Consider the following 25,324-nt stretch of genomic DNA (forward strand, 5'->3'; position numbering starts at 1 on the left):
AGAATACTTCTGTGCATGGAGTCTTATCATCATCAATGTATTCCCCTTCAGAGAAAGCTTCCCCCTCAAGATCCAACTGCAGCAAGATTTCTAATGCTGTAAATAATTACACCTTCTTTGCTTGGTCCCACTATCCAAACAAGGGCTAGTCAGAGCCAATTTAATTTCCTTAATGGAATCAGGAATGAAGCCCATTGTCAATCTAGCAGAAGATGGATCATTGCAGCAGGCTTCCAGATAAGTCAAGCTTGGCAACACCTTTACTATTGATTTTATGTCAAACCAGATCTCAAGTAACGAAGTAATATTACTCTTCTTCTAAACAGAGATGTTAAAATTTATCTGCATGCATGGAAGAGCTATCAGAATTTGACATAATTTAGAGAAATTTGCATGGATAGAAAGTTTGGAGTTGCAAGCAACCTGATGCTTAAGGCAAGAGAATTCAAGATTCGCCCTGCAAACTTGTAATTTCAACTTGTGATTTGTATTTTCAACTTTTGATTTTCACTACCCTCTCAATCTCCTCTGCTAAGCAGAAGTTTTCCTCCTCCTCCTTACCAATCCTCTCCATGCCAATGCCCTTCCATAACCAACAAAGATAACTGATCACTAACTTTAAGAAAGACTATTTTAATATTAAGAACAACGATTTCTTCATTAAGAGTGAAAAATTCAATAAAGCTGAAGAGGAAAGCTGAAACCTTTCCTGAATTGGGGGAACTCACTGCATGGGCTATTGCACAAACGTATGTATGCTAAATACTTCAGGCTCAATCAGTGGATGTACAAATTAGAAGCTTTACATTACTTTTCTACATACAGGAAGTTGCTGCCTGCAAGTCTTCACAAACATCCAGTTCTAGCCATTGGACTTAAAAGGAAATAGAGAAGCGAGCAGAACACATGTCCACTCCTCTTGCCTTTACCAATCAGTTAGAGGGTTCTTATTTGACCCACGGTATTTTTGGGTGCAATTTCAACAGAAGCATGAGGGGCAGTAAATTTACTCCTAGATTAGTGTTCAAAAATCGTACGTATTAGGCATTTTCTGAGGACACTTACCAGACTTCTCCCTTTCAAAGGCTTGTGTAGTTGGACACCTAATTTATGAAACCCAAATGGCCACAGGTGTTTCTAGATGTTCAGATCAGCTAGATGGCAATGTTTCCATGTACGAGAGTAGAAGTTAAATAACTTTTGTGGGTAAAAACAGCCACATTAGTAGAACAGAAGTGTCAAAGACGGTAATTTTCTACAAGTGTCCTAGAAGCTGTCAGGGCCTTTTAACACCACCACTACCACCCTCCCAAAAAAGGGGGAAGACACAAAAAACTAAGCAATGATTGTTTTGTGAGGTTGGCTAACTGAAAACCCATGTGTGCACATGGCCATGAACTTTTTACTTTTTGGCCTACCTAGAATATCATGGCCAGTGCCTTATATTTCAGAAAGAAAACAGAACAAAATCAACTTGGCTTATTGACCACGGGAAGGGAAAATATTATCCCTGCCCCAAGCGATGCTTTTTTATTTTCACTGAAGTGTGAGTACTTAGAGTTGAAAGAAACTAGTTCCTTACTGAAACAGTTTTGTCTGACAACACTGAAATAATTGTGTTCAACAACAAACACAGGCATGTGAAATCATTCAAAACAAAAGCACACAGAACTCAGAAGAATCTTCAGCTGTGACTGTTTCTGGATCTGTGTGGTAAAGAGGGAAAAGGTGGGATAAGCGAAACAGTAAAAAAGACATTAGATGTGACCTGAACAAGCACAGTAACTGTAACCCTGAGAAAGTGAAGACAGCTTTCTGAGCCAAGTGCAGATGAAGAAGTCTTGGACTTGCAAGCAAAGAACAGGCTCTTGATGTTTGAGCTCTGCTGAGATAATGAGAAATAGAATTTTATGTATTTTTTGTAAATATATAGGATTTCAAACACCTTACTCCCTCAGTGGTTCTCCCTCTAACAGTAGTAACTCAGAATGCCCACACCCTATAGAGTATAAATATTGTGACTTTGCCCTACTTGTCCAGAGGACATGGTGTCTGAAGGTCCATCCGTTTCTTTGTTTTTTCACCAGGGTACACGTGTTAAAAAAATAAGTGTTAGCTTCAATACTGCAGATTTAATGATAAATTCTTTTGTTAGTGAGATGGATAGAACAGCAACTTTCTCTCACGCATGACATATATCTAAGCTTTTGGGAACTGTGTAACTGATGGATCCTGAAGGAGGAAACGCTATCAGTAGAAGATTTCTAGGTCCAGAAAGAGGACAGTTCACTGAAGTGGTCCGGTGGAGTTGGAATTTATGATGAAGTATAGCTTGATCCTGGAATTGAGGGGTGACAGACAGGACTGAAGCATGGCCAGATTTGTCTTGAGATTTTAAAAGAGTTTCCCTGTAAAGAGGCAGAAAAGGAAGGGTATTTGACCTAACATGGTTCCTTTAACTCTGTTTTTGTCTCTGTTCCTTACCCTCCTTTCTATCTTGATTTAAAACAGGACTCGGTCACCTTCCATCTTTAAAACCTTAGTACTAAACACTCTGAGCTTACCAGCGCTTCATTTCACTCACTAAGAAAAAGTAATACTGGCGTCTACGCCAGCCTCCAGTGAAGCTAACTCTATACTTTCTGAATGCCATCACTTTTAGAAAGATGATAATCTTGATTTCATGTAGAATTGTTTTGCAGTGTTCAAATAAGCTGTTAAACAACATCTATGATACATTCCAGAGATGCTGCAGTGATTGTGATCAAAGCCTGGTCTGGGCAGCTAGGTATATCAAAAGGGTATTTTATGAGTTTATATAGGGGAATGGAGCTGTGGCGACAGTTGCAGAGGCTTATCAAATACTCAGAGCAGCAAGGGCAGTTATAGGTAAAAAAGGACATTAAAGACTGATCCCAGAAAATGCAACAGATTCCTTATGAAATTGGCAAGAAGGGGAAGGAGTAGCCAGGAAGGAAGTGAGCAATAGCTAAAAGCAGGAGAGAGAGAGGAACCTGAAAGAAAATAAACACTTTTTTTAGTCAAACTCTGATATCTTTGGCTTACCAGGAGTCTTGGCTACAGATCTCCATGGCAGCCAGGGGAGTGCCAAAGAATTCAAAGAAAACAAGAACTGGGATCTATTGCTTAAGTTCTCCATGGGAGTCAGTCAGGTGATGGAAATAAAAAGCTCTGTTGTGTGCCTGACCTAGGTTCTTACAAGGCAGATTGCAGCAAAGGAAAAACAAACACATGGAAAATGGCAAAATCAGATGACACGTGGACTTTTCTCCTTCTTTTCCTGTTGTGATTCATTTCCTTTGCCCATTTCTCCTCCTTACTGCATTCTGCTACACGTATGAATGAAAAAGTAAAACACTGGAAAGATCAAAAAGAATACAGGACAAGATCCAGAGTTGCTGCACTTTTTTTTGTCTTCACCTCTTCTCACCCCTAGCCTCTGTTTTTCCTCTCTCTGAGAATTCTACAAATGAAGCAAAAGAGCATGCTCCTGAACTTAGAAGGCGGAAATTACAAAAGAAGTAAAGTTAACCCTACCTCAAAATGAGAACTGTGACACTTGTAACTATGATAGGACCTCTTGAATACTTAGAGATACCAGTCATGTTGCCGAGGCAGTCTTTCGACCGGGTGCATTTTACAGCTATAGTCCCAGTGAGAGAGTCAACCAATCTTGATCCTTCCAAATGTGAGGGAAGAAGAGTGAGTCCTAAGCAAGTGTGTTCTTTGCAAAGGGGACACGCAAAACCTGGGTCTGTTACAGACACCCTGTCAGGAAGCTGCACGTTTCAGCCCTGACAGTTCTACCTTCATTTTCTGCTGTAACAGAAGCAATGATTTCAAGAAGGGAGAAGACACTGATGTGGCCTGGAGGGACTCCACTCTACCCTGCAATTCAAAGTCTAAACAGCTACAAACTGATTGTCTTACCCGGCATCCTCCTCATGGCCAACTCTCAGAGAAATTGTTGTATTTCTGTTTGTCTCCATATATCTGATTTCAACTGTGAACCTCTGGAGGAGAGGAACAGCATCCTGTGAATGTATGGCCAGTTCCAGCAAGCAAGAGTCCAAGCTCCCAGGCAGGATGGGGCTATGCAGGCTGAACTCACATCTATCTGGGAGCCTACTGGTGTTCAGGAGGAAAATGTCCCCTGTGAGGAGAAAAAAAAAAAAAAAAAAAAAAAAGAAGAGACACACAGTGTGGATAGAAGAGAGATAATAAAAGGAAAAATGGATAAGGAGTTTGAAGCAAGGAATCATGAGAAGAAAGGAGAGGACTATGCACAAAACCCCAAAATAACAGAAAGTAGAGAAAGGAAAATAAAGTAAATATGAGGCAAGCGAATAAAAAAGTGGAAGAAGGAATGAGAAGAGAAGAAACCAAGCAAAGCAGAGTAAAGACATGTCCAACAAAACAAAAGCCAAAGACTTTGCAAGTCAGACAGCAGACATGTGGAGCCAGCCCTGGCTCGTAAAGGATTGAATTTCCTAAGAAAAATCCAGTCTCTGTAAGCAAAGGTAGCTTATCTTAAAACAGGGAGATACAAAAGGAGTATATAAAGGGGCAGGCTGTATACAGGGTACATACATACACAACTCAGGCAGTACACATACATTATATGTCTCTTAGTGACACCTGGGCACCGACAGCACACTTACAAGTTGTGCACCAGAACCAGCATACGGCAGTATTTTTAGTGACATGTGCCTGCGGCCTCAGCCTGATGGTTCCTGTTGCTGCCACCCACAGCAGCTACCAGTGCTGGGGGAAAGCAGATGTCCATTCAAGGGGAACTGTAACTCTGCATACCTTCAACATCTCCACGGGAGGAACTGTTTTCCAGAACCAGCTGCTGCCTCTCCTGAGAAACCAGGACACCAACTGAAGATAACACCCAGTCCGGTTTTCCAAAATTGTCTGCAGACGTCACCCATGAACAGCTTGAACCGATGATACAAGAGATTTCTGTTATGAGAAACCAAAGGTTTCACTGAGGCCTTCCCCAGTTCAAGGGGCAGGAATGAGCAGATCTAAGGGTATGGGCACTGTCTCCCCCAAGAAATGGAAGAGCTGAAGGGAAAAAAGAAAGTTTGTCTTGTGCAATAACAACAGAGTCTCTCCCAGTGTGGGTGCAGGAACATGCCAGAAAGAAAAAAAAACCTGCAAACTCTTGGCAGGTGTAAATCAGCATCCTCCCACTAGTATCAACAGTGAATTTACAGCAGTGGAAGGTCTAGCCTACACGTACATAAAACCCTGAATGAGAATAATACCTAGTGCAGCAAGGATATTGAAACTGTGTGGATTTAGTATTTTGGCAGAGAGAAACAAATTAAACTCTAAGGTCAACCCTCTCTCAGTAACAGAAAAGAGCTTGACAGGGTCTCCAGCAAAATAGCTTAGCAATGCAAGCCTTACATATTTTTTTTATTACTATTTTTTTAAACAATTTTGCTTTCCTCCAGCAGAATGGACAAGAACACTCTCTTAACAAACTCCAGAGTCCATTCACAGCACTGAGAACACTAGATCATCCTGGCCAGAATTTTTCATAATCAGCATATTATAAACCAGACAAGAAGTAATTCACTGTTCTCTCATCAATCTAATATAAACTCCCTGAAGGGATGTTAGCTGTACAAAGCTCTCCCACACAGAGTGGGGCTGAATAGATATGGTAAGCTGATATTAACTTGTGTGATATTTATTTTCAGTAGTAATAATAATATTACAGTAATAACTGGAGGACCCCCAGGACATATGAGAAATAATAAGACACTAAACATTTGTATTTGGAATCCTGACGTTCAGAGGGTATTCAGACCTTGCAAACATGAATGACACGTTATCCCTTTGGTAGCTCTATTCCTGGTGAGGAGAAAAGACAGATATAAAGAACAGAATTAAGGTCAGGGATACAACAAGGATAGCTGGTTGCACGGGAAACAGGGGTGGGGCAGAAATAAAAACATAACAGCCACCAGAAGGTTGGCTGTACTTTAACTAAACTTTCAGAAAAGGAAGAAATGGAAGCATCTTTTGAGTGTAACAGCCAAAGTAGACAAATTTTCCTATTTTTAAAGTAAACTGTAACTACATTTTTATAAAACAGCACCCAGTGTGCAGAGGCAAGAGAAACACAGGTGTTACAGAGCTGCACATCACTGTGGCTTGGGACAGGCTGTGAGCTCCCACCTGAACACGCACCCTCCCCAGCCCTACCTGGCCTGCTTGCTGCTGGAGGTTACTGCCTCAACCTATCAGCTGGGCCAACCACCTGAAAAACTTCTCAGACCAGTTCACCAAATCCATGGAAGCCACAGACAAATGAACTGTCAAATTGTGCATGTGCGTATGCAACGCCACCTTCCAGCAGGGCACAGGAAGGAGGATAACAGTCACTCTCCTGGCTCGGCTGGATCTAGGGAAAGGTGTTTGTGCACAGCTTCAGGCTATGGTTTGATGATCCAGTGAAAGAAGCTTTAGGGATCTCAATAGCTCAGAAACTCCAGGGCTGTGTGAGACAAAGCAGAGTCCTGATCCGGACCTGCTGTACTGTTTCAAATTTATTAAAGTTTGACAGGTTAACTCAGTACCCACTGACTTATTGTCAGTAGTAGTAATATTTTTATCAGGTAAAAATCTAGTTAGTTATAAAACCCAGAAAGCAATTTCTCTCACAACAGCACGACAGTGCAAGAGAGCAAAGTGAGAGTTCCAGAAAGAAAAAATTCCTTTTCTTTTTAAAAGAGGATTATTTGAAACATATTTATGACAAAATCATTTCATTAAATCTTACCAATACCCCTGCTTTGCAGTAGCAAAGACTGTACCCAATGCAGACTTAATCCTTAGAAAATGTCTCATATCACAAAGCAGTCTGCAGGTCAGATAAGTGAATGCAACATTCTTCAAAAGGATCCAATTCCTGTATACTCTGGGCTGTATAAAACCTATCTGCCTGAGAGGATCGGAATGCCTGTTGATGTCTGGTAAAAAAAAGCCTCTGAGCTTTCTGGCAGCTTGCATTGTGATGGAAGATCAATCAATAAGAACCCGTCGTTTAGCCTAAATCGCAGAGCAAAAGAACTGGGTACCCTCATGCGGTCACAGTATGAGAGAACAATGAAAGCTGCAACCTCTGACACTACTGAGTACCACCTTACGGATGCTTCATATGCAACTTTGCTTAGCACCTATGAACCTGGAGAACTTCAAGTGTAGTCCCCATAAAGGCAAAATGTGACATAAATGAAAAGGAAAAAAAAGTAAATTAGAGAGAGAAATTTATCTCTACTACAACCAGAAAAGGACATATTTTAAGGTGTTACAAAAGTGCTCGGAAGAAACTTAGACTGAAGAAAGTTCATGGACAGTCATAGGGCATGTCCGAAAGGAGGTTCACACTTTAAAGAATTAGATACCATCTGCAAGATGTTACTCTAAGGAATTCCTCTCTGGCAAGTCCCTAGGTCACCTTGCCACCTCCTGTGAGGAATGTATATGACTTTTCTAGCATGCACAGGCCTTTATTGTTTAGTATCCTCGTTAATGACCTGGACCAAAAGGGCAGAGTGCACCCGCAGCAAGTTCACAGATGTACAAAACAGGGAGGAGCGGCTGACGCTCCAGATGGCTGTGCTGCCATTCAGAGCAGCCTGGACAGGCTGGAGATTGGGCTGATAGGAACCTCTTGAAGTTCAACAGAAGGAAATCCCAAGTCCTGCACCTGGGGAGGAATAACCCCTGGCACCAGTACATGATGGGGGCCAACTGGCTGCAAAGCAGCTCTGAAGAGAAGGACTTTGGGGTCCTGGTGGACAAGCTGTTTGTGAGCCAGCAATGTATCCTTGTGACAAAAAAGACCAACAGCCTTCTGTGCTGCATTAGGAAAAGCATTGCCAGCAGATTGAGAGAGGTGATCCTTCCTTTCTACTCAGCACTGGTGAGACCACATCTGGAGTACTGTGCCTGGCTCTGGACTCCCCCATACAAGAAAGATATGGAGTTACTGGAACAAGTCCAGCATAGATCCACAAAGATGATTTAGGGACTGGAGCGTCTTTCATAAGAGGAAAGGCTGACAGAGCTGGGACTGTTCAGCTTGTAGAAGAGAAGGCTCAAGGGGATTTTATCAATGCATACACTTGACAGGAAGGGATGAAGAGGAAGACAGACACTTTCTCAGTAGTGCCCACTGACAGAATAAAAGGCAACGGGCACAAATTAAAGAAAGACCAGGAAATTCAATCTGATCATAAGAGAACACTTTTTTTTAACATAGAAGTCGTCAAACACTGGAACAGGTTGCCCAGAGAAGTTGTACAGTCTCCATTTATGGAGATATTCGAAAGCCATTGTCGTGGTTTAGCCTCAGATGGCAACAAAGACCCACGTGCCGCTCGCACGTGCCTTCCTAACACAGGAAGGATCGTAAGAAAAGGCAAGACTCTTGGGTTGGGACAAAGGCAGTTTAACAGAACAGCAAAGGGAACAGGCAAACAACAACAACAACAACAACAACAACAACAACACGGACAGGGGAATATACAAACGCGATTACGGGACCGCCGCTCCCCGCCGCTCCCCGACCGGCCGGACCCGGGACACCCCAGCCCGCTTTTAAGCAGCAAGTTCCTGCCCCCTCCCCCGGCAGCTCAGGGTGGGCGTGGCTCACGTGGCATGGAATACCAGGAAAAGTTAACCCTATCCCCACCGGAACCAGGACAGCCATCTGGACATGGTCATGAGCAACCGTCTCTAGCTGGTTTTACTTGAGCCATGGTGGTTGGACTAGATGATCTCAAGAGGTCCCTTCCAACCTCAACCATTCTGTGATTATTTCACTACATGAAAGGCGTTTCTTCAGTTTCCAAGTTTCCGTGCCACTGATAGCAACTGGTTAATTTCTCTTATAAACTATAGTGTTTGCTACACCTACCCTGACACCACAGTAAGATCAAAGTCATCCTAGCTATCTCACAAGCATTTTGTCAAGCTCACTGGGCTTTTACAATGCATAGAAAAAGAAAATTCCAGTTGAAAAAAGACTTAATTTGGTATCAAGAAAGGTAGTTCATTCTATAGTTGCTGGAAAGCGGCTCCACTAATTAGCTGGTGGATTTCACTGTGCTGATGGAGAACAGCATTATTTTTTTCTTCTTCTTTTTTTTTTTTTCTGTATTTTGTTTTCAGGGTTTTTTATAAGTAAGGGATCCCCTTAACGTTACACTGGCCTTTCTGAGTCATTGCTCCATTTTCAGTCAGAAAGTTAATGGCACAGCTTTCTGGTAAAGGGTCCTTGTGACTGCTAGCATCTATCTTGCATGAAGGTTCTAAAGCAGAAAGGAGGAGGATGTAAGGAAGAAGACTTGTAGTACCTGGTTTAGAAGGCTGATGCAATGACACCATCCTCTTTTTTACCGGGGAGCGCTTCTGAGATGGATTTGGTGAAGAAGAGTTTTCTTCATGTGATCCAGAACAGGAGACGATGACTATAACAAAACAAAAAGAACAGGGGAAAAGTTTGGTGTTTCTGTACAAAACTATGCTCCCATATTGTTAAACATGAACATATATTCAACAAAGCCCTGTTAGATTACACCCACCCTCATTACAGTGTAGTGGTGCAGTACTGTCATGATGATGTTTCACCACTTCCCACAAACATAACTACAACAAAATACTTTACTTACTAATGTGTTCTTTACTATTCTTTACCCACTTCCATTTTTACCAATGTATAGGCTCTAAAGAGACACTGTATATTCCAGCAGTGCCCATGTCGCTGTAACAGTACATCTAGCTGCCTGCCAACAAGTACACCTCTAAAGCATTCATGTTGGATGGGGCTTTGAGCAATGTGATCTACTGAAAGTTGTCCCTGCCCATGGCAGGGACATTGGACTAGACCATCTTTAAAGGTCTCTTCTTACCCAAACCATTCTATGATTCCATGACTAGAAGAAGAGTTCAGCTGTAAAATATATGTTAGCTATACAAGACATGGATTTATCAGCAATCTTTCAGGAGGACCTGTATAAGTGCTCTCATCTTCACCACACAAGAGCAACGCCCCATCTGAAATTAACACTAATGAAACCTTTGTACCACTGCATGCATTCACAGAACAGATTTCTTCCTTACTGCCAGGCATGAAGCATGGATTTTCAAAGGAATTGGGTAACTTGCTTGTATCTGATATCTATTAATACACACTCTCTCCAATATACTTCTTATTAATTCACCTGCACTGCTCTATCTCAGGGATCCCTTTGTCATGTATCTATAAAAACCTTCATTGGTAACTGTGACATTTGATCATAATTATGACACCAATACATATACATTTGTGCATTTTTATTCAGAACAAGTCTTAAAGTCCGGATGTAAAGTTCGGTTGTGCTGGAAACAAAGACCAAAATCTCAGAAGATGTAAAAGGCTAGAAAAATTATTTTCTACTTCACTAATGTGAATATTAAATCCAGCATGCTAAGATTAGCTGGTTAAATAGAGGTATTCTTCTGGATTAAATTTTTGGTATTCAAAGTAAAACAAATTTACCAAAACTACTATTAATTGTAGCACTTCTGACAATAAAATATTCAGTACCTTCTGACTTCTCTTTTAAACAACTCATACCAACAATTGCTTTTTTATTTATTTAACCTGTGCATGTGAAAATACACAAGTCCCAAACTAAGCATGCAGTAATCTTTAAGATCTTCCCTGGTCTTTTCTTTTCTAGGAATCATAAACAAGATGACCAAAACAAACGTTATTTGTTTTCAAAAGGAGCTGAAAGATGGAAAGGAGCAAAATGAGTTGCTTTGACATCTGAGCCATGTGGATTATGAATTCAGCAATACAAAAATGTGAAAGCATATCAGAGGAGACAGGAATCCTCTTCACATGAATTGCAGTTGAGACAAAGATGTACATAAATGCCTTTGATAACAGCTAAGATAGTCTCAACAGAACTAATCTGAATAGTAATATTATGAAAACATACAGAAGGATCTACAAAAAGAAAAACAAAAAAATGTGAAAACTTGAACATATGTTCCACTTTTTCAAACTTAGCACTGCTTTTAGTTTTTCAGCAAATATCTGGTCTGATTTTAAACTGCTAAAACAATTTTCATTTTAATATATATGACAATGTGCATCACACAATGAGTAAAATGCTGTGAAATGTTTCATTGCATGAGAATGTTGTATCCTTCTGTCTTTTATTATAGTACTAAAGACAGCCACCAGTCTTCATGGGGTTCCAAAGAAAGGATAACTTTAGAACAGAACAGCAACATGCTGCTGCAGACACGTGCTGCATTGATGACAGGCCTGTGGTCTCCACAGACCAATTGTCAAACACTACATTTTTTTCCTGACTCTGTGTTCAAATGTGTAGGGACACTAATGTTTGAAAAGCTGATTCTGCACTGCATATAAGACACTGACACTGGTCTGCTAAGTAAGGTATCTTCAACAATGGTATGAAATCCTCAAAAAGAATGTGAATTCTTGTTTGGTCAGCCTTATGAAAGGCTTACCTTTCTTGGCTTGCCTTACGAAAAATGATGGGAGAATCTCTTTATAAAACTGTCAAAAAAATCCATGGTAAAAACCATTCACATATTGCAAACAAATCTATTTCACCATATTAAAAGAAATTCTGATGTGGAAAGAGAACAAGACCTTTTGACAGCTTGAGTCTGCTCCTCCCAACTTACGTTCTGTATCTGTTGAGAAGTTGTTCAGTTCTATATCTCCCAGTCTATGTTAAGCACTGCTGTAGCTTCAGTATTTACTTCCCTCAGGGGTTTCTGTAAAGTCTGTTCCACCCACTCACCTCCACACATGCTCCAAGCTGCTCATGTATTTTGGAAATAGCCTGAATATCATGGGACTCACAAAACATCGTACAGACATGACAGAAGTTCTGCTAGAGACATTCCTCCTGATAAAACTAAAACTTAATAAAAATATTTGACTTGCACTCCCCACCGCCCCTCAATTACATAAACGCATTTGGGATTTTTGTCTTATTAGCAAACACAGGTTCCAGTGGCAGACTACCATGAACAGAGGCCTAAGCTACTTGAAAAATATCCATTGCCATTGGTTATGGCTGAGACAAACAGGGTACAAAAACTTTTTGTACCATTGAGATAAATGTCTATGAAACTTGCTGGTGAGGTATTAAGATATATTAAAACTTAACTACTGCTTTGTCACATGAAACTTGATCCACTAATTACATTATCCATTGTGCAGACTGTCAGCAACATCCTATTCAATTTTGGTAGAAAGCTAAGAGGGTTCATCGAAATCCCTGGTAACAACCCTACTCACCTATCCTGGGAAGAGACCACTTACTGAACTGGGCATATAAGAGGAAAGAAAGGCAGTCATTACCGCTGAGTTCATCAAGAGACAAAATATACTTGGACAGAAGACCCCTGACTCAGTGATAGGCAAGGAATTTGTTCATACACACCCACAGAAATATGCCGCCCTTCATTTATTTCCTCATAGCAAAGAATTTCTGGCTATGACTGGGCATAAGAGGACTCAGAGTATGATGAATCCATGCATGAGATCCGGATAGTGGTTTTATAACACTCCAGTCCAGCCCACACTGTTACTTTACATCTCAATTATTTTGCTCTCTCATTCATTCAACCTCTCTGATTGAACTGAAAATCTAGTGCAAGCAGTCACTAAAAGAAACTCCTCTTCGCTTGCTTTTGCAACTGGGAACTCCAGAGATGCTTCAATAACCCCACCTCACATATCCTCACACAAAGAATCATAGAATGGTTCGGGTTGGAAGGGACCTTAAAGATCCACTAGTTCCATCCCCCCTGCCGCGGACAGGGACACCTCCCACTAGACCAGGCTGCTCAAAGCCCCATCCAGCCTGGCCTTGAATTTGAATGCTTTCAGGGATGTGACATCCACAACTTCTCTGGGCAACCTGTTCCAGTGTCTCATCACACTCATAGTAAAGAATTTCTTCCTAATATCTAGTCTAAATCTCCCCTCTTTCAGTTTAAAACTGTTACCCCTCGTCCTATCATTACACTCCCTGACAAAGAGTCCCTCCCCAGCTTTCCTGTAGGCCCCCTTTAGGTACTGAAGTGCTGCTATAAGGTCTCCTGGGAGCCTGCTCTTCTCCAGGCTGAACAAACACAATTCTCTCATCCTGTCTTCATACATCTATGTAATTCTTGTATGACATGAACTTCAGCATTAAACAAATAATAAAGACTATCTCTTATCTACCTTGATCGGCAAAAGGCAATGATTTTAAGTGAAAAGAAATAAAAGATGCAGAGAAAGGAGATGCGTTATTTTAAGCCAAGTCTGCAACTAAGGAACATAAAATGGTCAGGAAGAAACAGTAAATGTAACAATATTCAACTATCACAGCAAACATATAGGATCTTTTAGCAGCATAGTACAAATCCGTTGCTTTTTCTCTAATCGAACACAGTAAAATCAGGAGCCTCCAGCACGCAGAAGGTAATTCCATTTCTTTCACTAGCTTACAGAAAAAAGAATTCAGACACCTGCAGGGCTGAAATTTTTCCTGAATCCTGATGTTACTTTGCAGAAGAGAAGAAAATTACAGAAAATACTTATAGAACTCATGATGGGAAATCAATTCCAGGTCAGCCAAGACACCTTCCTACCAAAACAGGAATTTCCTTTCGAGCATTTTCTAATGTTTTTCCCCACCTAATATCAAAATAGCAGCTCAATATTTCTCACTGCTTCTCTGAGAAGATAAACTAACGTACAGACTAATAGATGTGACCATCAGAAAGTCAGACTAGACAAAAAGAAGACTCTTTGTCTACTACCTATCTTAGTATTTTTCAATTACTCCTAAGCCTTCCACTTTCAGCTCAATAAATAATCTCTCTCCTTCATGAGTATTTACAGCTTTAAGTTATTAACCTTTCACCTTGAAAATGTCACTGTGATCTCCTGCTGCTTGCTATTAAACTCTTTTATTCTTTGCTCATTAGTTGGTTGGTCACCCTTTCCCTTGCTTGCTTCATCACTCTTTTTGTGCTCTGCCAAGATAGATTGCAGGTAATGGTGAAAAAGGGAAGCAACATGACAAAATGCAGTTTTGCCAAAGCTTATTATATGTGGTGATACTTTAGGATCTTCTTAGAGCCATCTCCAGTTTTTCAGGGTGCTTGCTGAAAGGCAGACATCAGCGCACACTAATGCCATGCTATGCAGAATAGCCACTCTGCTCTCTCCTGATATCTCCCTGTTTATCCACACAACTACCTCATTGGTCATTTTGGCCAAAATAAATCCTCTTAGTTGATCATCCACCATGACATCAAGTCTCTGGCATATTTCCTTCCAGAACAGGTATTCCCATCCTCCATAGCTATATTATTTCCCTTTGAGATATGTGGTTTTATCTCATTGGTGAGTTGGACTCTCCCTTATTTTTTCCTATCTTAATCTTTATGTTGTCGCCAGATCACCAGTACAGCTTTTATGTTGTCTTCTGACTTACTGCTAAAACTGTTAAATAGCACATAGCCCAGAACTTACCCTTACAGGAAACTTACAGGCAGAGTTAATCAACAATGATTCCCATTTATACTTTTATTATAAACCAACATGTGACATAGTGATTTGTACAATCCCTGGCATGCACTAAAGTATATATGAAGAGCTATCAATTTAAGTATGTGACTGAAGTCAGAATGTCCTATATCCACACTACAATTTTTATCAAACATGTAACTCATTTTTAAAACTGACACTGCAACAAGAAGTCTTTTCAAATAAGCCCTTTAGATTGACATGTAATTATAAACCCTTTTCTAGTTCTTTCACCCTGTATCAAGTATTCCAGTATTTTTACTCAGACTGATGTTAAGAAAGCAATCTTCATATTGACAAGTAGTCTTACTCACACGGGTAGAGAGTATATCAGCACATATAATTAAATATAGCCATCCATCATATTCCATTTGCCCTTTTTTAATACTAATGCAACATTAACTTTCTTCCGTTCTCAAGAATTTCTTCTGTATCCCAACACTTACTAAAAAATTCAACACAGATGTCTTCTAAGGCTCCTTAGCTAGTTCTCTGAAAATTCTTGATCACAGGCTGTCTTGACCAGTTGTTTTACAAACTAGGTATTTTAATATCTGCTTTTTCACAACATCTTTGTGTTGTATGAAAACTATTACATTATTTCTATGTGACAGTGAAGCATCAATTGTTGTTGGGTTTTTTTCCTAGAAGCGAAATATTTATTGAACTCTTTTTGTTTCTATTATTGACAAATGTACCACACACATCTATGACAGATTCATATCATTGCTAAGATGTTTTTGCTACTAATGCACTTGGAAAACTTCTTTATACTACCTAAATCTGCTGCTGGTTTCTTCTTAATTTCTTTTGCTTTCTTCATCTATTGCTAAACTTTCAACTTTTCAGCTTCCTTTTACTGCAAGCAATGTACTTTTTTCCGTATTTTTTTATACCAGCATAGCGTCCCCTTTCAGCTATAGGTTTGTGGCTTTCTAGCCGTTTACACAAACAAGCCAGTTATTATCTGTATTTTTCTGCCCACAGCCTTTCTTTCAACTGAGTTACTGTGACACTGTTTTAAATTTTAGGAGATTTACCTCTTCTGGAAGTACCACAATATTGTGCACTTCAGATGTTATTTAGGTACTAAAGTACATTTATTTAATATCTAGGCTGAAGTACATATCAAACCACATCGCATTTTATTCTGTTTCAAAGAAGTGTGTATTCAAACCTCAATCACTTCCACTTGTATAAAATCCGGGTTTAGTTCTGAGTTCAGTTCTTACCTTAACTCTTTATTTGCTGAGAATAGTTCTAAGACAATATCCTAATATGTGATATGAGGATTTGCATTCAGATACCGTCACCTACTCAATAGTTCCAAAGATGCTCTCATGCTGACAGAATGAAACCTCCAATATGCCACTTGTATTGAAGGCTTCAAACACAAAAAAAAACCCCTTTTTTTTCTCCCCTTACACACAACAGGCTAGTTAGTATTTCATCCAGGTCTTTAGCTGGATTTGACAGTCTACAGCAGTCATCAGTGAGCACATCAACATTTATTTTAGGTATTAATTGATCTTTTGGCCTTCAAGGAAGTGTCACACTTGCCATGCAATGCTGTTCCCAACCTACTTCTGTCCTTTGATTCCAATCACAGGAATCCTCCCTCCAAGTCTGACCAATACCAGCTTATCAACGTTTAGGTTTAGAAATTAGTAATTCCATTCCATTGCCACTTGTTTACTAGCCAGCCTCATCACGTTGGCAGTAGGCAATTAAAGGACTCCTCTTTCAGTCCTCAATGCCTTGATTAATTTTATTCTCAACATCTTGACTCTCTTCTAAACATGTGATTTTTATTCCTTGCTTTTCTATCATTTCCCTTGGTTGCTAATTTAACACCATCTGAACAAGTCTGGCCTAACAAGTCTAGAAGGTTGCTTCCCCTCCAGTGAGATGGAGGATAGTCAAACTGTATACCCTCTTTTCCCCAGGGAATACAGACATGCATTTCATAGACCCAAGTCTTATTCAACATATCTGGTTAGCAGTATATTTACAGATTCTCTTTTTAAAAAAAAAACAACTTTCTGTATTGTTTTACATGCAGAACATGAATGGCATCTAAGGACATACCTTGTACGTTCTTCTTCTTTGGCATCAATCAAAGATTTCTAAAAATTAGTTACATTCTGTGAAATTAAACCAGTCTTTTATGCTAGTATGGACTATCCTTGGTGCTCCTTGCTTATTTATTTCAGAGAACCTACTCAGCTATTGTAATCCTATCTGGTATCCCATTCACAAGAGATATAATGCCGCCTTCTTGCCCACCTGCTGACTGCTGACAAGAATCTTCCTTGAAGGGTGGTAAGTGGATCAGGCTGAAGAGCTTTTCACAACCAGACACTGAGCAACTCCCTGTTATAATATTCACTTAAATTGCCAAAGATCATCTGCAGTTTCCATGATATAGAAAATGACTCGACATGTACAGTTGCACAAAATTCCTGCAGTCCTCTTTCCCACTGCTCACAGCATGCCTTCTTCCCGGCTGCCTCTAGTTACACAAAATGCTGCTTTATCTCCCATTTCCTCGCTTTCTCTACTCGGTCACTCAGTGGCCAGCTCCTTCCCTGGATAGCGATGTTTCCTGAATCATGTTGTCCAACCACTCTTTATCCTCTCCAATGCTTTGTAGAGTGTGTACGCATCCTTTCAAGCCTCAAATCTTTGTTTCTAATAAAATCACTACACTGCACTTTAAAAACAAAGACTCTTTAAGCTCTGGCACCAAACACCACTGTGCTACAGCTATTAGGCAGAACTCACCCAGAAAAAGTTTTGCCCATGCCATCTACATTTTTCTCACAAAACTCACCTAATAGATAAAACGCAAGATGAAATTCTTGGGCCCTCCTCTTGATACTACTTCCCTGACTTGGCATATTGCCTTTCAATAGGAGCTTGCTAATTATGGTTCCTTATTCGGTTTTCAGTGTTCATGTAAATCTACTGAAATGGATCTGAATGACTATTTTAATTACAGTTGAGAAATAGCATGCCAAAAACACTTACTGAAATCCAAAACTATGCCATCTACTGCATCCTCCTAATCTAGTAATTGTATAGTGTATACACGCGCATAACCCATGTGTGCACATATTGTCACATTAACTTAGAAAGATTTCTCTTTTTATAGCACAGCTGCTCATTACTCATATGTTTTTATAATACTAACTGCTTATTACTTACAGATAATAAGGGTGAGGTTTTACATTGTGTCTCACCTCTATTAGAGCTGCCAGGAATCAATCATATACTACCCAATAGTCTGAAGGCTTTCCAAGGACCTTTGAGATTCTCTGTCCAGGGGAGCTCCATTCTGCTCCCCTTCCTTCTCTCCTCTGTTCAGGCTGGGGTGATTGCTAGCAGAAGAGGCATCTACTCTATTTCTGCTAGCTGTGTACAGACATGATACTGACAGCTAACTCAGGTTGTACCAGTGTTGGTTCTGGATGAGGGGATTTGTCCATATGACCTAAAGCTTCACTGGAAAACAACTTCTGTTTTTCTTGGTAAAATTTCATTGGTCTGAGCTACAGCCTTGCATCTGAAAGTTGGCTGTTCCTGCGGTGATGGCATGTGAAAAACACATTTGCTGCTTATATCACATCTGTGTTGGAGACAGCAGAATTCCAAATCCTAAACTCTTAATCTAGTACCTTTTCTTCCCTTGCTCCTCCATACACGTTAATGGGCAAAGAAACATCTAAAATAAATTAAGAGACGCATAACTGTGTTTTTCTCACAGGGAATGTGGATTTCCTTGGGTTTGTAAAAACTGACGAAAACAGAGGTTGAAAAAAGAAGAAAGAAAAAAAAATATCAGAAGTGTTCAATGAACCAAAAGGTAAAAAAAATATTTTTATATTCTTGAAACCTTTTATTCCCTTTTCAAATCTTAAAACGCTTTTTCATTTTTCTGCAATAAAACCACCATCCATTCTTAAGGAAAATTTTCCTTTCTCATTAGTTAAATTTTTTAGGTTAACCTTTCAGTATTTTCAATCTAGTTTACAGTCAGGCCACACAAAGGGTTACTTTGTCAAAACCAGAAGTGCGACAAGCCTGGGTGAGAGGAAGGTTGCAAGCCTTTCAAGCTAGCTTTGTCATTAGAGGAAAGGGATGTGAGATTGCACCCTAAGATACCGGTTTCAAAACCAACTGTCAAAGAACTATCATCACAGAGGGTGCATAGCTTGGATGACAGGCTTAAATTAGATGTATAACTCAGATGAATAAAATTAAGGGGCATGTGTCCAACTCTTAATAGAGTTTTCAAGCAGCTCCAAAGAACCAGGAAAGACTACATGATGGAAATAACATTTTGCCTTCCAAGGGAACAGCACTTCAAAACTGTTGTGCTCTTGTGCATAAATTTAGAGGAAGAAATATAATTGTTTTATTCCTTCAGAACAGCACTCATTATAGGGTTTTTCAATGGCAGCTTAAAAGGAGATATGTATGTGTGAATTCACACATATAGATGTGACAGGCATAATTAGTCACAAGGGAAGGTGAAGGAAGGTATAAAGCCTGTAGATGCAGAGAGAGTTAGAAAGCAGCAGAGAAGGGCTCCCTCAAAAGACTACCCCTAGCCTCACTCTCTGCTTACAACCGTAAAATGCTGAGCAGTCACTATTTTCTCATGGCATGTTTTCGTATGAAAATGCCAGTTCCATTACTTAATGGGAAATACTAATATCTTCCAAATATTCATGCGGAAACAATTATAGCAGTTTGTTAAGGTTGAAACGTCTTCTTTACTCTGTAATCTGCTCTGAGTTCAGAGTTTGTAACATTAGTGCAGTAAAGTGGTGTCATACCTAGCTGAAGGAAAATATTTTAATACTTTCAAAACAGACTGTTTGCCATACTGAATGAGTCATTTTGATTAAGTCAAAGCATAAATTTGGAACAATTTGGTTTGTGAAAAATGTTAAGACTTTGAGTCTTCATCATGATTAGAAATGAAACAAGATTTCCAAAATCAGTTTCCTATGATACAGGATATTTTGTTTTCAACAAACTCATATGCTAAGATGCCAAAAAACCCCTCTGTGAACTGCCCAGAGAGACCAATAAAATTAGGCAAAAGAATAATGGGAGACATAATTACTAGATAAGGAGCAATTGCCCTCTAGATTGCCCACTAGGAGATGGTCAGCTACCAGCTTCTGGATGCCTCTGGATTTTGTGGCCTGTGGCAGCCGCTCTGGGTCCCCGCCCTTCAGCTTCCATAGTATGGCAATGCAACTGTTTGCAGCAAAAGACAAATTGTGTGCCAGCAATAAGGTGAAAGAAATATAATTTTCAGACCCAGGTTTTGATTGAATTATTACAATGAATGCGGAATTGATCCTGTAGAATTCAATTTAGTAAAAAGACAATTATTTTCAATTACTTGATTTCACACAACATAACGTAAGCAGAGAGGACAAAAGTGACTTTAAGCTGTCCTTGAGCTCCCTTGGATCCTCGAGGTTACTTAATGTTCCCTTCCATTCTTGTTTTACTAGGAACAGCCTTAGGAATGCTCTAAACCTATGCACTGCTCCAAGAACCCCTCGGGGGCTGCTCTGCTCACAGAGGCTATCCAAGCACAAAGGCATATTTCCTGGCTTCTTTTTTCTTTGATCTACTTTTGACACAAGGATGGCTGCCAACAGTCTTCATCATCTAAGGATTCCCCTTTGAGAACTTAACCCTTACTGACCAGCATAATTCAGCCATAAGGATGCTCCATACATCATTAAAAGCAGTTTTATTAGACACATATCTTTCTCCGGTAACTCTTCCCAGACAGGAATGCCACAGCACTGTGCCTAGCAGAGACACTACTCACGAGCAGGGTTTCCATTCCTGCTCTGCTTATTACTGTGTATAACAACACAGATGGTGGAATCAGCCTCCTGGGGAAGGTCCTTTTATCGAAACAAAGGGAAAGTGTGATGCAAAGACTTTGTTACTGTTGTCTTATCAACACTCCCCGTTATAGGGAGAAGGAAGAGCTATCACAGCCAACACTAATTTCCCTCTCCAGGACTCTTGGCTGTGGAATACTACAAGCTTTCCTCCAATATTCAGCTTCTATATGAATCTGTTGGGACATTATTGGGGGATTGGAAACTAATCCACACATGGCAGGTAATTCCATCTTTTTGCAATTTCATATCAGAAACAATATCATCTCCTAGCTTCATTAAAACATACCAAAATCCACTCTTTGTTGAAGAGCACATGACTACGGGTGAATTCTGCAACACTGAGAGGCTACTAGTCGCAGAAGAGAAATGCCTAAAAACTTGCATGCTCCCAGACAGTTTCCATGCTAATACTCAAAGCCCCGTGCACAAACTGCATGCAAAGTGCTTCTCAGTACAGTTTTGCCTTGAAGAGAGCATGCACAGTTGTGTACTGTGCCCTCACACACAAATGTAATATTCACACACACAAAGCCACTTGCACAACAGTTTGCCCAGCAATGAAACAAGAAAAATATTTCACCACATCTATTTTTAATAATGAGAAATCACTTGGATATTAAATTAAATAGAGGCTATATAAATGAACAACTCAATATATACAGTTGTTTCCAAGACGTGACAGTGACAAATGTAGCAGAAAAAAAAAGAAACTACCACTTTGGGAAAGCACCAGATGCCATGGTTTAAGCTGAAAAATTCATGTTTTATCCAAAAAACACACAGTCTAATACACAGAATGGAATTTGCAAAGATTAAGTGGCCATTTCATTTGACCATATCAATCTTTAAGAACACTGTTTGTGATTTCCTGCTATTGGGCATACTGTATTTTCTCTTCTAAATCACAAAATCCTCCTGGTGGAATCTGCAGTAAACAGATAACACTGTGGACTTCCTCTAGCACTTTTTCTTTCAACACCCTTACTAATGATTGACTGCTTTATTAAGATTAGGCTACCCTTGCCTTTACATATTCTCTTGAAAACAAGCTCTGCTCTCAGTTTCCTTTTAATGAAAAACAAAGAGGGAAGAAGAAGGAGGAGTTACACCACCCCTATAGAAAGACAAAAGACTGAAAGAGCCTGCTAGTTGTTTCTACTACAAGAGCCTCTATTTGTCCCTTCTGACACTGCCCCAGAGATGACGTTCATCTCAACCCAAGGACGAGCAAGGGATTAGGAAATGTCTAAATAAATCTATCAAAAAGAAAACTCACGGGTATTGCAAATTCATCAATGAATAAATAAATAATTAAATAAACGAAACCGAAGAAACCACTCCTACCCCAAAAACAACTAAAGAAAAAAAAGAAACAAACAACCCACCCACATACAACTTCAACAGAGTACTTAATAAGGTGGGGAGGAAATCCAGAGGTACCAGCTATTTGTCTTTTTTCCTAGGAAACTGTGGAAAATGCTCTTAAACCGTTAATTATATAAGGAAGCTTACAGATACATGGCTACTTCTAATGTTGTGTTGGTACAGAACAGCCTGTATAAAGAAGGCAAAAATTCTTGCAGCAGGAAAGGCTCCCAGTTATTGTCCTAGTATTGAAATGCAGTCTGGTCTCAGAAGCACGATGTGTGATTTAAAGTACTGATCCGAGTATGGAAGTGTAAGAACGAGGCTCAAATCTCTTATTCTAACGTAGCACAAATACTCCCGTTAGGATAAAAGCATCCAGAGGAGGAGTCAGCAGTAGGTACAGAGCATAGAGTGTAGAATGAGAGAGATTTGCTAGAACCATGATATTGCTCGTTGTCCTTGGTCTGATGCTGGTATAGATCGTTCAAAAATGGTACTTATTATTACCCATCTGCTACTATTAACATTTCTTCTGAAGTGGAGTTTCACAGCAACAGCACAGCAAAACACTGTAAACTGTATAGTTATGGCCACAGTTCTCATTTTGGTTAATTAATTTGAAAGAGAAGTTCAAATGTATCAAGCTAAGTGAGCTGGACAAACAGCAAGTAATTTGACCCGATAGTTATTGCAACATATTCATCACTTACCAATTCAGACTCACAAAAGGGAGGAGAATGCAATTATTACTGCCTATGCTTGATGTCTTTACACCTAAAGGCAAATGAAGTGGGAAGCAGTTAAAACACTAACGTGCTGGGAAACCAGAACAGCAAGACTTCACCAAGAATGTCACCCAGCTAGCAGAAGTGAACTTCAGAATTTCCAAGAGACAGTCAATAGCAACCTTTAAAAGGTAGCAACTGTACAAAGAGAGTTCAGAACCAAAAAATCCAAATAAACTCAAGGACGGAAGAGATCTGGGGGTTTTTTTTGTAGCATCTAGAATGCTAAATGCATTGTGATACATGGCGACAGAGACGGCCAGTCATCAGCTGCCAAAGAAAACCCCTGTCAGCAGAAGATAAAGCCCCCAGCTGAGCTGAAAGGGGTCAAGGCACAAGAAACCGTGTGATCACAAACTCCAACATTAGTTGCTGGCGCAAATGTAGAATGAGGCAGACTCATATGCTGCTTTGCCAAGTCACTTTCCTGTCTTCTCATCTTGACCATCCAGTTCTGCATTCTACAAAGTGCTAGTGTGCTAGTCTGTGAGTGAGAAGTTTTATTTGCATTGTTTTAAAAAGAAGAAAAATAGCAATAATCTGTAGGACTACTTGTTATCAGTCTCTTTTATCTAATAGGCTTGCTATCTAGGACCAGAACAAAAATTGTCCTTTTCTCAGCTCTTTCACGAAATTTCTATTTTATCTCAGCAAGATTCACTGGCAAGCTTCTTACTCTTTCTTGCAACAGCATCAACAAGAGTTTGAAAGCAGTATCTGACTTCAAAAAGTCTCACAAAGGTACAGCAGCAATGTTAGCCTTTTTTGTCAATATGGAGAGGCATACCAGAAAGGTAACATATCCTAGACAACTAATAAAGAATAAGGGGCATTAAAGTTCAGGGATAGAAAGAGATGTGAGTAACAAGAAACTTGTTATCCAAACACGCGTGTTTCTATAACCAGGAGAGGAATGTGAAAAACAACCAATGTTTCTGTTTTATTTACTTTTTCCCTTTTTCCTACTTGGTCACCCTCATGTGAAAATCACTCTGGGCTCTATGACTTCAAAGGATAATATCTTGTACACAAAGAAAGATACCTTCACCATTTGACTTGTAATATAATATTATGATAATGTTTTCTTTTAATGAAAGAGTGGAGAGTGTTTATTTGAAAGTTGGCTGCTGGCCACCTCTTTTTAAGCTATATGAGGCTGTGGTTTCTTAGAGCTGTATGAAACGTCTTTTATGAAATTCAGGAAGAGAAGAGAAACCCTCAAGACCTGAAGAACTGGGTCCCATTTTCACCTCTCCCATTAACAGTTCAGGTATGGACAGAAGCTCTGATCAATAGTAAGACATTCCATATAGGTAACACAAGTAAACAATAGGACCAGGCTCTATCCAATGTAAAGGAACGCAAAACCCATCCCAGAAAAGCTCACATTCTCAGACAAGAGACAATGAAGAAATGTCACAGAAAATAAAGATGCATGGAGAGAAGACCAATAAACACATATGCTAGGAGAGAAGAGACAAACACAATTGAATTGCATTCAAATATTAAAATGGTTTGGGGTTTTTTATAAGAACTTGGAGATATAAACTATTAAACTTACGTAGTACCATTGTTTTCAGAATACGTCACTGGAGACCCAAAGTGAGTATTCAGCTGTTACGAGCTGTGCTGGCAAGTCCTGCTTTACCGAGCAGAAGCCTAAATACAGTACCTCCTGGAAACTACAGAACATAACGTGATTGTATAGTAAAGTAAGTACTTAACAAAACTTACTACTACAGTGTAGCAAAGCTGCTTCTTTAGGTTCTCTTTCACAAGCAGACAAAGGTTGCAGCTAGATCTGGAGGTAGCCACATAAGGAAGTACAAGACATACCTTTTTAGAGGAGAAGCACTTGTGTTTTGACATAAAATAGTGACTTCCTCAGAATTATTTTACTTAGAAGCCCCACCCATCACTCTTTATTAAACCCTCTGATAAGGGAAAAATATACCACACCATAATTACGGTTGGCTTTCACATAAGAAGTCAGTATCTGAGTATATACTGATACTTACAGTCCACACGTTACTATAGCCTTTACCCAGAGGTGTCACTGAGCATGCATTTGAATATGCATATGTGTGTGCCACTAGTGACTAAGACTTGATTACGTTTGCTTTCTGCAAAAGAGAAAGTCATTAAAATGTGTAGTTCTGCAGAGGCTAATTTTAGTCGTGTGATCAATTCTTCCCTAACTGGTAAAACTGACTTTTCTTGTGCCAATGCAATGCTTTTTTTAGAGTTAGGAAATCATTACTGATCATTTTTTTAAAACTCCAAAAGGCGTTTTTTAGACCTTGAACATGTGTCACTACAACTTAAGTCTCACTGGGAGTTCAGGTAAAGCTTCAGATCTCCTTGGTCATTTATAACCGCCCTAGTGCAATCCCCAGACATCCTTGCCAGCTGTTCTACCTGCCATGTGGCCCCAGTGTGTCTGACAGGCAGACAGTTGAATGTACAAGGAAAAAAGCTTACTTCTGTGAGAAGGAAATAAGCAAAGGCAGAAAAAAAGTGGACCAAAAAGTCTAAGTAGAAATGTCAAGGGATAATCAAAGGAC

The 25,324-nt window shown here is 39.7% G+C and overlaps 1 protein-coding gene across 1 annotated transcript in view; it reads right to left on the bottom strand.

Moving 5' to 3' along the window:
* Positions 1 to 25,324, bottom strand: part of LTK (leukocyte receptor tyrosine kinase) — a 107,674-nt gene that overhangs the window by 52,819 nt on the left and 29,531 nt on the right. The window contains 3 exon segments of the mRNA XM_074584600.1: positions 3,952 to 4,174; positions 4,834 to 4,989; positions 9,405 to 9,518. Of these exon segments, the coding sequence (XP_074440701.1) occupies positions 3,952 to 4,174; positions 4,834 to 4,989; positions 9,405 to 9,518 (493 nt within the window).

This window comes from Larus michahellis, chromosome 4 (assembly GCF_964199755.1).
Source record: "Larus michahellis chromosome 4, bLarMic1.1, whole genome shotgun sequence".
NCBI classification, from domain to species: Eukaryota; Metazoa; Chordata; class Aves; order Charadriiformes; family Laridae; genus Larus; species Larus michahellis.